The sequence below is a fragment of the Rhinatrema bivittatum genome, chromosome 1 (assembly GCF_901001135.1).
Source record: "Rhinatrema bivittatum chromosome 1, aRhiBiv1.1, whole genome shotgun sequence".
In the NCBI taxonomy this organism is placed as follows: Eukaryota; Metazoa; Chordata; class Amphibia; order Gymnophiona; family Rhinatrematidae; genus Rhinatrema; species Rhinatrema bivittatum.
Window position 1 is genome coordinate 594860475 of NC_042615.1, and position 14330 is coordinate 594874804.

General features: G+C 45.8%; 1 protein-coding gene across 1 annotated transcript in view; it reads right to left on the reverse strand.

Annotated features, from left to right (window-relative positions):
• Window positions 1-814: 814 nt before the first annotated feature.
• PHAX (phosphorylated adaptor for RNA export) overlaps window positions 815-14330 on the reverse strand; it is a 48147-nt gene continuing 34631 nt past the window's right edge. The window contains exons 4-5 of the mRNA XM_029619419.1: window positions 3544-3627; window positions 815-2040 (exon numbers count right to left, since the gene is read on the reverse strand). Of these exons, the coding sequence (XP_029475279.1) occupies window positions 1771-2040; window positions 3544-3627 (354 nt within the window). The 3' untranslated portion in view covers window positions 815-1770. The remainder of the gene's footprint in view (window positions 2041-3543; window positions 3628-14330) is intronic.

A 14330-nucleotide genomic window follows, 5' to 3' on the forward strand; every position in this document is an offset into this window, starting at 1 on the left:
AGGAGCAAGCCCTATGCTACAAAAGCCTCCTTTTACGTCCCTGTAAAAATAGAACCCCGCTCTGAGGCATTTTCACTGCGCACTACGAGGTAGGCCGCAAGGCATTTTATTTTAAAAAGTTTATATACGCTTTTTAAACAATTAGTTTGTCTATATATATTTTTTTTAAACTTACCTGAGCACAGAGACTGTCTCTGGCTGCGGGGGGGAGGGGGGGGGGCATATGCTATCACCGCTGTGATAGCATATGCCTATACCCACTGCCTTTCAGCCGCTTAAGCAGCTAAGTACATGCTGGCTGAAAAACCAGCTACCAGACCAAGGCACTCATCTGAGGAACAATGGAAATCACCTTAGGAATTCTCAATTGTGGGAGGAACCTTTTGGTATTACCGCAGTAGAGCGTGGCGAATGTAATATACTCTTAATTCTCCTTTTTCAAAATGAAGCAATCCCCAGCAAGTAGATGCATGTCCACAATCTGCTGGGGACTGAGAATACTGGCAGGCTGATGTCACTGAAGGGGTATATATACTGTGACATCAAGTTTGCTCCGTCTCCATCTGCTGGTAGAGGTGCATAATCCACTTGTTCTGGATTCATCTGACTGGACGCTAAAAAAAAAATATATATATATTGTCTTCCTCATGTCTGCACTTTGAGCAGTGTGCTGCCCATGTGGCTTTCTATGAAGGGTCAGCACAGTAGTCCCTGACTTACTTAGTCAACTTTCCCCATCCTGCCCCCATAATCTAATTGGGAGCAGCTTTAAAAAAAACTTAGGAATGAATAAAAAACAAGAACCAAACAGGGAGATTCTTAAATGATTTTGTTTTTATTGCCAACTTATCAAATTTATATATTGATATGAACGAAATACAAACCAGAATGAGGAAATGAAAAATCTTGTTTTTAACATGGACAGCTTAATTATTTAAATACTAATTTGATATTAGTACAGCTACTTTAAGTATTCTGAGGGAATAAAAACCCAATTATATTATTAGTCAGATGATAGCTGCTACAACTGGGCCCAATATAACTGGTAGGAAATTTTTTGATGCTTGTGGTTTATGATGCCTATTGTTCATGGTGATCCTGAAATGCAAGCAATCTTTATGCAAACTGCATTGAAATGAGACACTTGAGGTGGTAAGGTGGAATCTCATGCTGTAAAATAGCTGTGACAAGATGGAAAATGGTATGGAAAATACCCAATTCATTGCCCAATTCCTCCAACCCCAGCCCCCATATTCCTTTGCTTTAGCATGCTGGCATTTTCCCATCATGTTTAAAAAGTCACACCCAACAAAAAAGTTAGGAGAAATAACACTGTCACATTAAAAACCATTTTGCAAAAGGATTCTATTAATGAATTTCACAGGTTAATACAGTCCAACCAAGCATGAAAGCACTTCTGGCTGGACTACTGCTATATAGAGACACACTCTAAAACAAATTTGTCTCCTTGCCTTCTTGCTGTAGCTATGCCCATAGTGAGCGATGCTGGATTTGGCAAAAGGTGGGACATAATATGTCACCATTCCTCTGCTGCCAAACACAAAAAATGCCATTCCACAGCCCTGGAGTGAGATTAAGCAGATTAAAGCAGGAGTTAGCCTGGGAAGCATTTAAAACGCCAGCTGAACAATAAGGCTGCGTTTGTATACCAAATCTTCAAGTTCTCCCATTAAATACAATTCTTGTAGACATGACTCTATCCCTCCTCTCTCCCCCCCCCAATACTTTGAATGTCCAGGGCACTTCTGATCAAAAAGTCTCCAGATCATGGGAGTTGTCAATCTCAATGGCATCTTCAGGGTCCACCCTCATCTCACTATGACACTCCTGGGAATCATCTAAAGAGGCCAGGGCCTCATTGGTGTCACTGGCAAAAGTCTCACGAGATGCATCGTCGTGTTCCTGGAGGTTCAAGCCTTTGATGGCGGCCTTGATCTTCTTCCCTATCAGCTGCCGCCTCCTTTTCTTGGCAGCCTTCTTGTTTTCGTATTCCTTTTGATATTCAGTATAAAAAATTTCCTTTAAACAACAAAATGCAAAGAACGAAAGAAATTAGGTACTTTGGCAATGGAAGTTTAGGCTCCAACTACTACAGCAGCTTAAAGCAGCAACGATGCTTATAAGCCTTGAAATGCAAACCTTGTCACGTCATGGTTTGGTTCCGCCCCTTCCCATTGTTTTCCAGGGGCATTTTGTTATATTACAAGCCATTAAGCCCATAACAATGGGCTACATTAAAACTTTTTTTTGGTTCAGTTTTCGAAAACAGCACTTTTCTACATTTCTTCTCCCTCACTCCCCCTTCCCCTCTCCCATTCACCTCAGTCCATCATCCTCCTCCCCCTCGGTCACTCCCCCCCCCCTTCCATCCCCTGCCCCCACTCAAACTCCCTTCCCTCAGTCTTATTCACCCTCTTTCTCCCACTGCCTCCCTCCCCTCTCACCTCCCCCTCCTCATTCTCACTCCCATTCCCTCCACTCCTCAGTCACTCCCCACCCTCTCCCAATCCCATCCATCACTCGCATCCCCTCCCGTCCCCTCTCAGTCACTACGCTACGTGACTCACTCCTTCCCCTGTGGCACGTCTGTCAGAGCTCTTAACGTTTCTCCCGTCCCAACTCCCTCCCCACATACTATCTTCTTCCCTTTTCCTGATATCCCCTCTCATCTTCCCTTTCCTTCCCCTCCCTTCCCCTCTCACCTCATCCACAACTCCTTCCCTCTCCCACTCCCTCTTTCTGTTCTCCACAACTTTATCCTTCCCACTTACTCACTCACATCCTCTTCCCTTTTCCTTCCATCCCCTCACCTCATTCACAACCCCTTCCCTCTCCCTCAGCCCTCCTCCACTCCCTCCTCTTATGTTCTCCAGAATGTCACTCATATCCTCTTCCATTTTCCTTCCATCCCCTCCCTCATCTTCCCTTTCCTTCGTCTCTCACCTCATCCAGAACCCCTTCCCTCTCCCGATGTTTTCACACCAACGGCGGCAGCAGTCGGGTCCCTCACTGTCGCTGAAAGACATCGGCCACTCGCCCGCCACCCCAGGGTCTTGTAAAGCACGGCCGCTGGATGGCACAGACATGAAGATGGGAGGTCTTCGGGGTTCTCTCTCTCTCATGCGCGCCTTAACACCAGGCTCGTAGCTGGCCCGCCCGATGCTAGGTGGTGAGGCGCGCATGAGAGACACCCCCGGAGACCTTCTGTGTCTGTGCCGCTCTCCTCCCCGCCGCTTCCAAGCCAGCCCTCCGCTGCTCCACTTCCTCCCAGCTCCATGTTGCTCCCCTCTGACCGACGTGCTCTCGCACATGCGCGGTAGAGCTGTTCTCTACTGCGCATTTGCGGGCCATCGGTCAGAGCCCATTTATATGGTGTATATATATATATATATATATATATATATATATATATATATATTTATTTATTTATTTATTTTTTTAGCATTAGTCACAGCCCAACTCAGGAAAGACTTTCAGCCAACACCAAATCAAGAGATCAGCCATAACTTCATTTAGTTTTACCTTTATTTGTTTTTCGGTGATGCTAGGAGTATTTTTCAACAGGTTTAGGTAAACTCCTCCTGGTGTTCTTCTCCTACTGCCATTCTGCATAGGGAAGACGAAAAAATTCAAGTGGTTAACTGTTCATTCCATACAAACCCCCCTCAGATTAACATATTATGCTATGTTGGAGCAAGAACAAGGAAAGAAATAAAAAAATGACTCAAGCCATCAATGAACTGATGTAAAAATGAATGCCAAATGCTGCATTTCAAAGATTTATCTTGCCATTATTGGAGAAATTACTTACCTGATAATTTCGTTTTCCTTAGTGTAAACAGATGGACTCAGGACTAATGGGTATAGTGTACTGATAGCATTGGAGACAGATCAGATTTCAATCTGACATCAGCCCTAGTACATATATCCCTGCAGGAAATGCAGCTCTTCAGTATTCTCCTCGAAAAGCATTGTGGATATATGTGTGACTGACTAATTTGAATAACTTGATTAATTTGAACTGGTTGAATTGGCTATAGCTGGAGATCGCCAGTGCCCTCAACCGAGAAGCGTCGACACCTGGTAGGATGGGTGTCCTAGATGAAGGAAGGCATGACTTACCCTTGAATCACTCGCTCCCAGGGATGTCCCCCGAGAATTCTATGAGTAACGGCAGCCGTGGGTGGGATGCTGAGTCCATCTGTCTACACTAAGGAAAACGAAATTATCAGGTAAGTAATTTCTCCATTTCCTAGCGTGTAGCAGATAGACTCAGGACCAATGGGATGTATAAAAGCTACTCCCGAACCGGGTGGGAGGCTGCCCGTGACCCACTTAGTACTGCCCTTGCAAATGCTGTGTCCTCTCGAGCCTGAACATCCAGGCGGTAAAACCTGGAGAAGGTGTGGATGGAGGAGCATGTTGCCGCTGTGCAGATCTCGGCGGGTGACAGCATCTTGGTTTCCGCCCAGGACACTGCCTGGGCTCTAGTAGAATGGGCCTTGACTTGTAAAGTCAGTGGCTTGCCTGCTTCCACGTAGGCTGCCTTGATGACTTCTTTGATCCAGCGGGTTATGGTTGCGAGGCCGCTTCCCCCTGCTTCTTCCCGCTGTGAAGGACGAATAGATGGTCCGTCTTTCGTACGGATTCCGACCTTTCCAGGTATCGGACTAGGAGTCTGCCGACATTGAGATGTCAGACTTCGAGCCTCTTCCGAATTTTTATGCTCATCTGGTGATGGTAGCGAGATGGTTTGGTTGAGATGGAAGTGAGAGACCACTTTGGGGAGGAACGACGGACCTGTGCATAACTGGATGGTTCCCGGGGTGAGTCTGAGGAACGGCTCCCGGCAGGACAGTGCTTGTAGCTTGGATATACGATGAGCTGAACAGACTGCCACAGGAAGGCTGTCTTCAATGTTAATAGTCGGAGAGACAGGCCGTGGAGAGGTCTGAAGGAGGTTCCTGCTAGGAAATCTAGAACCAGGTTGAGGTTCCAAAGAGGCACCGGCCACTTTAGGGTGGTCGGATGTGTTTGACTCCTTTCAGGATGCGGGAGACATCCGGGTGAGAGGCTATACTGCCGCTCTCGCTCTTGGTTCCATAGCATGATAAGGCCACCCCCTGTACCTTGATGGAGTTGAGGGACAATCTCTCAATCCCTTCTGTAGTCTGTTCTGTAGGAATTCCAAAATCGCAGGAATTTTGACTGAGTGTGGTATGATGTCGTGGTCCTCACACCAGGATTCGAATACTCTCCAAATCCTTATGTATGTTAGGGATGTGGAGAACTTGCGTGCTTGGAGTAGGGTGTCAATTACTGCCCCCGAGTATCCTCTCCTCCTTAGGCAAGTCCTCTCAATGGCCAGACCGTAAGAGAGAATCGAGCTGGATCCTCGTGGAGGATCGGTCCCTGTTGGAGCAGGTCTCTGTGTGGAGGTAGCGGCAGGGGGTTCCCTGCCAGCAGTCTTCACATGTCTGCGTACCATGGTCTTCTTGGCCAGTCTGGGGCTACCAGAAGTACTGGCCTCCTGTGGTGTTCTAACTTGTGGATGATCGCACCCAATAGGGGCCACGGCGGGAAGGCATATAACAGAGTCTCCTGTAGCCAGGTCTGTACCAGGGCATCGATTCCCTGGGACTGGGGTTCCCGCCTGCGGCTGAAGAAACTGGATACCTGGGCGTTGGACCGGTTTGCCAGGAAATCCATGGTTGGTGTTCCCCCAATGGATTACTATCAGTTGGAATGCTGTGGTTGACAGTTTCCATTCTCCTGGATCTAGACTCTCTCTGCTGAGGTAATCCGCTGCGACATTGTCTTTTCCAGCGATGTGGACGGCCGAGATCTCTTGAAGATTCACTTCCGCCCATGACATTAGGGGGTCTATTTCTAGAGACACCTCTTGGCTTCTGGTTCCTCCCTGATGGTTGATGTAGGCCACTGTTGTGGCATTGTCCAATATTACTCTGACCGCTTTGCCTTGGAGTCTGTGACCGAACCTTAGACAGGCTAGTCTGACTGCCCGGGCAGTTAGCTCCTGGCAGTGTGCTCCCCATCCTCGTAGGCTGGCATCCATGGTGAGTAGGATCCAGGTTGGAGAGGATAGTCTCGTTCCCTGGCTCAGATGGGTTTCTTGTAGCCACCATCGTAGTTGGGCCCGAACTCTGTCCGGGAGCTGAAGCCGTATGGTGTAGTTCTGGGACAGTGGATTCCATCGTGATAGTAGTGAACGTTGTAGGGGTCTCATGTGAGCCCATGCCCATGGGACTACTTCCAATGTGGATGCCATGAGGCCAAGAACTTTTAGGTAATCCCATGCTGTGGGGCGAAGTTTGCTCAACAGGGTTCATAACTGGGTCATCAGTTTTGATCTTCTTGTCGGTGTCAGGATGACCTTGTCTTGTTTGGTGTCGAACCGGACTCCCAGGTATTCTAGAGATTGGGAAGGCTGCAGGCAGCTCTTGTTTGTGTTGGCCACCCACCCGAGGCTCTCCAGTAGAGTTTTGACTCTGTTGGTTGCCTGGAGCTTTCCTTTGGGGATTTTGCTCTGATCAGCCAAACGTCTAGATAAGGATGCACACGGATTCTTTCCTTCCTCAGTGTTGCTGCCACCACCACTGTGATCTTGGTGAATGTTCGAGATGCAGTGGCTAACCCGAAAGGTAGTGCCCGGAACTGGTAGTGACGGTCCAGGATCGAGAAGCATAGAAAACGCTGATGCTCTTGATGGATCGGAATGTGTAGGTAGGCTTCCGACAGATCCAGGGAGGTAAGGAACTCTCCCGGTTGTATCGCTCTTATTACAGAGCGTAGGGTTTCCATACGGAAGCGGGGAATCTTCAGGTAACGGTTGACCACCTTGAGGTCCAGGATAGGTCTGAACGTTCCTTCCTTCTTGGGTACGATAAAATAGATGGAATAATGGCCAGTATTTATTTGTAGTTGAGGCACCGGTGTTATAGCCTCTAAGGCTAGTAATCTGGTCAGTGTAGCTTCCACTGCCATTGTCTTGGAAGGGTCATAGCAGGGAGATTCCACAAACTTGACGGAGGGAGGTGGTGGAAATCCAGGTAGTATCCCTCTCGAATGATAGATAGGACCCACTTGTCCGAAGTTATCTCGATCCATCTTTGGTATAATAGGGCCAGTCTGCCCCCTATGGCTTCTTCTGTTGGATGGGTCGGCTGATCTTCATCGTGGGGTGCGGCTGGGGCCTGGGCCCGAGCTGGCTCCCCTTTTATTGTGCTTGTTCCAAAAGGACTGGCTCCGGCCTGCGGGGCGGGCCGCTTGATATAAGCTTCTATATGGGTTGAAGTGCTGTGATCCTCTGCCCCTGGAGGTCTGGGAGAAGGATCGCTGGTTTCTCTTATTCCTGTCCTCCGGTAGCCGCGGCAGTGGGGACTCGCCCCACTTGTTGGCTAGTTTCTCTAGTTCGCTTCCGAACAGAAGTGTTCCCTTGAAAGGCATCCTTGTGAGTCTCGTTTTGGAGGATGCGTCGGCTGACCAGCTTCGGAGCCAGATTTGTCTTCTGACTGCCACGGCAGATGAGACTCCTCTAGCTGCTGTGTGTCCACAAGGAATGATATGGCTGGTCCCAGGGCTTCCCCAGGAATGTTGTTCCTGGTCTGTGCTAAGCAGGCGCGTGTCACTACGGTACAGCAGGCTGTGATCCGTAAAGACATAGCAGAGACGTCAAAGGACTGCTTGAGGATAGATTCCAGACGTCTGTCTTGAGCATCCTTGAGTGCTGCTCCTCCCTCCACTGGGATAGTAGTGCGCTTCGAGACCGCGCAGACCATGGCATCCACTTTAGGACATGCCAGGAGATCTTTGGCAGCAGGGTCCAGAGGGTACATGGCTGCCAGAGCCCGGCCCCCTTTGAACATGGTTTCTGGGGCCTCCCATTCCAGGTCAATTAGCTGCTGGACGGCTTGTAATAGTGGGAAATGGCGGGAGGTCTGACTAAGTCCCTCCAAAAGTGGGTTCAGCTTAGGTTCCCCCGAGGCACTTGTGCCCGGGATGGCAAGCTCTTTTAAGCTGTGTGTGACTAGGTCTGGAAGTTCGACCTTGGTGAAGAAGCGTCTCATGGCACGATGGGGTTCTGTCCCCGGAGGGAGTTCCCCTTCCTCCAGGGGTTGACTCCTCATCTGAGATGTCCGTGTCCTCTAAGGTGGGGCTTCTGGGTGTTGTGATCACTTCCCTGTGCATAGAGGGTCCTGGCATGTTGAGGTCCTATGGTGGTGCCTGTGACTGCATTGTAGGAGGCCCTGGTTGCATGTAGACGAAGGTATGCAGACCTTTGAAGAATTCCACCCAGGAGATAGAAGCTGGGTCTAGACTAGGGGCCGCCGCATTTGAAGGGGGGTCCCCGCTGTGTGATGCTAGGTCCGGTGTACCGCTCGAGAGGCTGGGGGGTCTGGTACCGGCTGGGGAGGGCCATGACTTGGGTGCCCTGAGGCCTCTTCGCACTGTATACACAGGGCCGTGGCCTCCTCATGCTGTGCCACTCTAATGTGGCAAGCTGGGCAAAGGCCCTGAGCTTTGAGCTTATTTTCGGGTGGAGCCATGGTTTGTGCGCGTACAATACAGTTGGGTGCTCCTGTGTGCGTCGAAGATGCGTGTGTAGGTTTGGTGCGCGCATGGCTATGCGCTTCGCTTGTGCGCCCAGCACTTGTGTGCACGACGTTGTGCGCACAAGGTATTCGTGCGCACGGCTCGCCTCTGTACGCACGGATTGAGACGGCAGACAGGGCGGCGAACAGGGCCAAAATGGTGACGGCGACCACGTGGAGGGTCTCCACGCGGGAGGACCCTCGGATCTGACCAGGGTCTAGCCCTGCTAGGGCCGATCAACCCGGTGGCACTGGTCCTGGCTGGCAACCTGTGCATCTCCTCGAGCTTCAGAGACTGGAGACTTTTAAATAGATTTCTACCTTACCTTGTCCCGGCGCTTCCCGGTTTCATTTCGGGCGGTCTCCGGCTGCGGGGGGGGGGGGGGGGGGGGAAGAGGGAAAATACCTTCACCACCGCGCTCGAGGCTGCACCCGCTGCCTCTCAGCCTCACCCGATGTCGGGGGCTAGGTCCCCACTGAGGGTCAGCCCCCGGACCAAGGCTCGCCTCAGAGGGATTGCGGGAATCACCTCGGGAATCTCAACTGGGGGAGGGACCCAACGGATGTCACCGCAGGAGAGCAGGGCTAGTCTGTAGAGGTAAGATTTCTTCTTAATTTGGATTTCTTTGGTAAATTTTACTCTAATGTTATGCTAGCATGCATAGAGTCCCTAACTGCTATGGAGACAGAAAATACTGAAGAGCTGCACTTCCTGCAGGGGTATATGTACTAGGGCTGACGTCAGATTGAAATCTGATCCGTCTCCAACTGCTATCAAGAGTACACTATACCCATTGGTCCCGAGTCCATCTGCTACACGCTAGGCAAACCAACCCTAGTGGTGTCTCGTTACTGAAACAGGGTCAATCTGATCTTGGCACAGTGCAAATAAAGTAATCACATGGCCAACACATTCTGTGTGTGTATATATATATATTTTTTTTTTTTATTACTTACTGTGGTTGAGCTCTCTCCACAAAAGACATTAATAAGTCAAGTAAATAGTACTATCATATCTGGTAGTGCAAAAAAGTTATCAAGGTGGAATAGACAGATTTATTTGCTGAAACACCTATTATTTATTCACATAACATAGGGAATAAGGATTCAAATGACAGGTGAAATTAGAAAAATATGCGCCACATCCTGTGTCCTGGGACTAAGGAAACCTTGTTGTTGAGGAGTGTTCTATGCACTTAGAACTTTATTCACACTCATAGGTTTGGGCCTCCAGCTGGCAAATAGTGGGTTCTTCAAATATCCACTATTATAGAAGGAGATGTGTAGCTGCTATTTGCCTAGTTTTAGGCTAGTCAGATACCTATTTCTCATAGCAAGTTAAAAATAAATTTGACCATAAGAGGTGGAGAAACCATACTCTTCATTAAATGAACTCTGCTCCATCTTTGGTCCCTAAAGGGTTATTAAACCACCTAGTTTCACAGGTTTTATGTTGTATTCACCTCTTTGAAGTCTCTGCCTAAACAGATTTACTCCTACTCCTGTCTGTGCACAGAACTACTGACCATGATAGTCTGAAGGCAGAGTTCTATGCAGTGTTGTTCAGCCTTTCTAGGTAAAGGCAATACTTAAAGAACATAATAAATGCCTTTCTGAGTCAGACCAAAAGTCCATCAAGCCTAGCACCCTGTCTTCAACACTGGCCAATCCAGGTCACAAGTACCTGACAGATCCCAAAAAGCAGATCCATTTCTTGTCTCACTCCCAGGGACAAATGATGGCTTATCAACATCGAGCACAGCAAGATGGTTTCTGTAAAATCATTTTGTATCCCAGAGATATGAGAAAATGAAAAGAAAGAGAAACCTCAGGAGCCCACTTGCTCATGTCACATCTGCTAACTCCTTTGGTACTTATCTCCTTCCCTGAAAGGCAGCACTGGAAAGACTCATACAAGCTTTGCACTAGAAGGATATTTTCTTTCTATCAGGCAATGGTATAAAATTTCCTACTACTGCAAATGATGAATCCTTGTACTGCAAGGTCTGACCCCCCCTTCTCAGCAGAGTGCCCCACTTTGCAGAATAATGGAAACTGAGGTAAGAAGCATGGTGCTAAGATTGTATGTACAAGTAGTGCTATCAAGCTGTTACGTAGCAGTAGTCCAGCAGCACTACAGATTTTCCCGTGACTACCATTTAGCTAACATCAGAGGCTCACTTGTTCCCCACTTTATTTATATGTTCTAGCCATCCAATCCCATGCTTTTCTACTTTGTTAGATAATAGCTTCCCAGCAGCCGTTGCTATCTGCAGAGGATCAGTTGGCTGGCAAAGGAGCATAAATGAAGCCAGAGCAGGGGGACAGACTCTAGCAGATAAGGCAGCCATACACCCACAGGCATCCAAGTGCAAGAAAACGATAAGACATATCAAAGGCAGAAAGCAAACCCAAACTTTTACATAACCGACAATGTCAAATTCACTTAGAAGCCTTCTCTTCCTCACTTTATTCCATCCTCTCAGGTGTCCCACAAGGCTCTTCACTTTCCCCAATTCTTTTCAACATCTACCTTCTACCACTATACTACTTACTGGATATCTTAAAACATTAAATTTAAAATATACATGGATGATATACAGTTTTATATCCCATACTCAACCTCATGGCCCAATCCCCTCTCACTAGTCTCCCTATGCATAAATACAATAAAAGTTTGGCTTTCACATGACTGCCTAAAACTCAATACCTGCAAAGCTGAAATAATCTACTTGTCATCTATCCCTAACTCTAGCTACAGTCCCCCTCCTGCTCTTGATCTAAATGGCACTCCCCTTCCAATCATTAAAAAAAGCACATAACCTTGGTGTCTTAATTGATTCTTGCTGTTCCATGAACAATCATATATCCACATTAGTAAAAAATTCCTTTTTCAAACTACATATGTTGAAAAGACTTCATCTATTCTTACATTTCAATGACTTCAGAACAATTCTCCATTCTTTAGTATTCAGTGGTCTGGATTACTGCAATGCATTACTTATTGGTCTCCAACAAAATGCTCTCCACTCACTACAACTGATCCAGAACGCTGCGGTTCGCATTCTCACAGGAGCTTCCCACAAAGACCATATCTCCCCGATTCTCTACACCCTACACTGGCTACCAATAGAATCTAGAATAAAATACAAAGTACTTACTATGATCTATAACCTATTGAATGATGACATCTCCTCATGGCTCAGTTTGCAGTTTCATATTTATAAACTGGCTAGAAGCCTCCGCTCCGCCCATAAAAACCTTCTAGAAGTCCCAATCATTAAGATTGCATGATTAGACATAACCAGAAAGCGAGCTTTTTCTGTAGCAGGACCTTTACTCTGGAACTTGATCCCAGACAATCTTAGAAATTCCTCCAGTAAGAAAGAATTAAAAAAGAACTTGAAAACATATCTTTTTGAAAAAGCATTTCACGGAAAGAACTATTCGGACCAACCGCTCTTCCAGACGAGCTCACCCGGCCAGAGACCATTCCTGATATTTTTATTATGTCCAAAAGATGCCTGCTCTTGACACTCCAGCAGGCATCTATTATTCCCTCCTATTTTTTTTTAATCTACTCCAATAATTTAACTTTTTAACATGTACTTTGGTCTGTACTTAGTATTTATTTTGTTTTTTGTATTATGTATGTCTGCTTTTGTAAACCGTTTTGACTATTTTAGTAAAAAAAAAAAAAGTATATAAAAATTGTTCAAACGAATAAATAAATCAAATTCAAAAAAGTCCCTCAAAAACTAAAACTATATATAATCAACCTGGGAATTGGCTTCCTTTCAAATCATTATCAATGCCAAATTTTTTTTTTTTAATTTAGAACTTAATTCATTTAAACAAAGAGCCAAAAGAATATAATAAACTGACTTGACATTCACCTCAAATTGCCTTTAAATGTATTTCTGAATCCCCTACGTACTTGCACTAGGCAATGTATAAGAAAACAAAATTTAAACACACCATACAAAATGATTACAACATACATAATAAAATCTCAAAGCAAAGGAGCATTAACATACTATATCAATGTTCACCAGCTGAAAGTGTCTGTTGAGCCAGAAGTAAACATACCCCAACCATAATACCTCTATGTAAATGCTTGTTTAAACAAGAAAGTCTTCAATGGGCTCTTAAAAGGTTTTATGTATTCTGTTATTCATAAACTGTTCAGGAAGTGAGTTCCAAAAAGTTGGTGCCACTACAGAGAATGCTCTCTCTTGATCTGGCAAGGTAGGCCAATTTGATGGAAAGAACTCGTAAAAGGCCTCTCTGCGAAGATTGCAGTTGCCGAGTAGGATTATAAATGCGCAACAGTGCATTAATCCAAGGAATTCAATCAAGCTGCAACATTTTAAGATCAGAAGTGCTATTTTAAAAATTGTATATGACTCTGTACTGGCTGCCAATAAGGGCCATTAGAACGGGAGTTATTAACCGTGCCACCAAGTTCCGTAGCAGTTGTAGTGCTTTCAATGATGTCAAAAGATAAGCCAATGTAAATAGCTTTGCAGTAATTTTCTTTTATTTAAACTTTATTAGAGACGTCAGGTATACATACATTTATGTGCCAATAGTCACAGTAATTATGTTATCCCTATGTAATTAACAAAATACTAAGTGTTGGGCTCAGATCCTGTGACACCATTGGAGGAATGCTACACGTGTCAAAGCTATCCTATCCAATCTGAATATATATCTGTTTATTGGAAGACTTTATCTAACTCTTTGTATAACCAACAACCATATAATTGTTAATTACAATATTGCTTAATAAAACATCATATCCCTGAATAGTCTGTTTTATTATTAACCCTTCCTTACCCTCCCCCCTACCTCCCCTCCCCCTCCTAACATGCTTTATAATAGAAGATAGAAAGGAACCATGACACTCGTTGAAGCTTGTGATTAATAAACATCGCCTATCCTAGAGGAAGATCCCAAACGACATGTTACGATTGGGCCGATCTCCAAGTCAAATAAGGGGACCAAATTTTTTGAAATAGTCCTACCTGTTTATGCTCGTATGCTGTTATCTTATTTAAATCGATAAAATTTGCCTGTTCGTAGCTGTACAGACGCAAGTGAGGGAACAGTTCGGTCTTTTCAGACTCGGGCCAATTCACTTCTAGCGTCCGTGACAATTAATTTAATTAGTTTTTGCTGGTCATCATTTAGCCGAGCAACTGGTTAATTTAGTAAGGCAGACTTGGGAGTTAAAACAATTTCCTTATGAAGGATCATACCCATCCATTCAGATGTTTCGAGCCAATACTTTGTAATCAGAGGGCATGTCCACCATAGGTGAAAAAAAGTACCACTTTCACCACAGCCCTTCCAACATGTACTAGGATAGAGCTTGTGGAGCTTATATGGCGTATAATACCATCGGTATAAAAGTTTGTATCCATTTTCAATTAGCGAGGCTGAAGTTAAATTTTTACCAGTTGATCGATAAGATTTCATCCCAGAAATCTTCCCCTTGTTCCCCTCCCAAATCTGCCTCCCAGGCCTGAACATATGCTGGCTTCCTTGTGCTTTCCTGGATTAGCAGTTTATATATTTTGGACATTTGTAAAATGGCAGATAAATTGCAGAAACCAAAGTTTTCAAAATAGGGAGACCTTTTTTTGTAAGTTGCTGTTTCACCTTAGCGGATTGCAAAAAATGACATAATTGCAT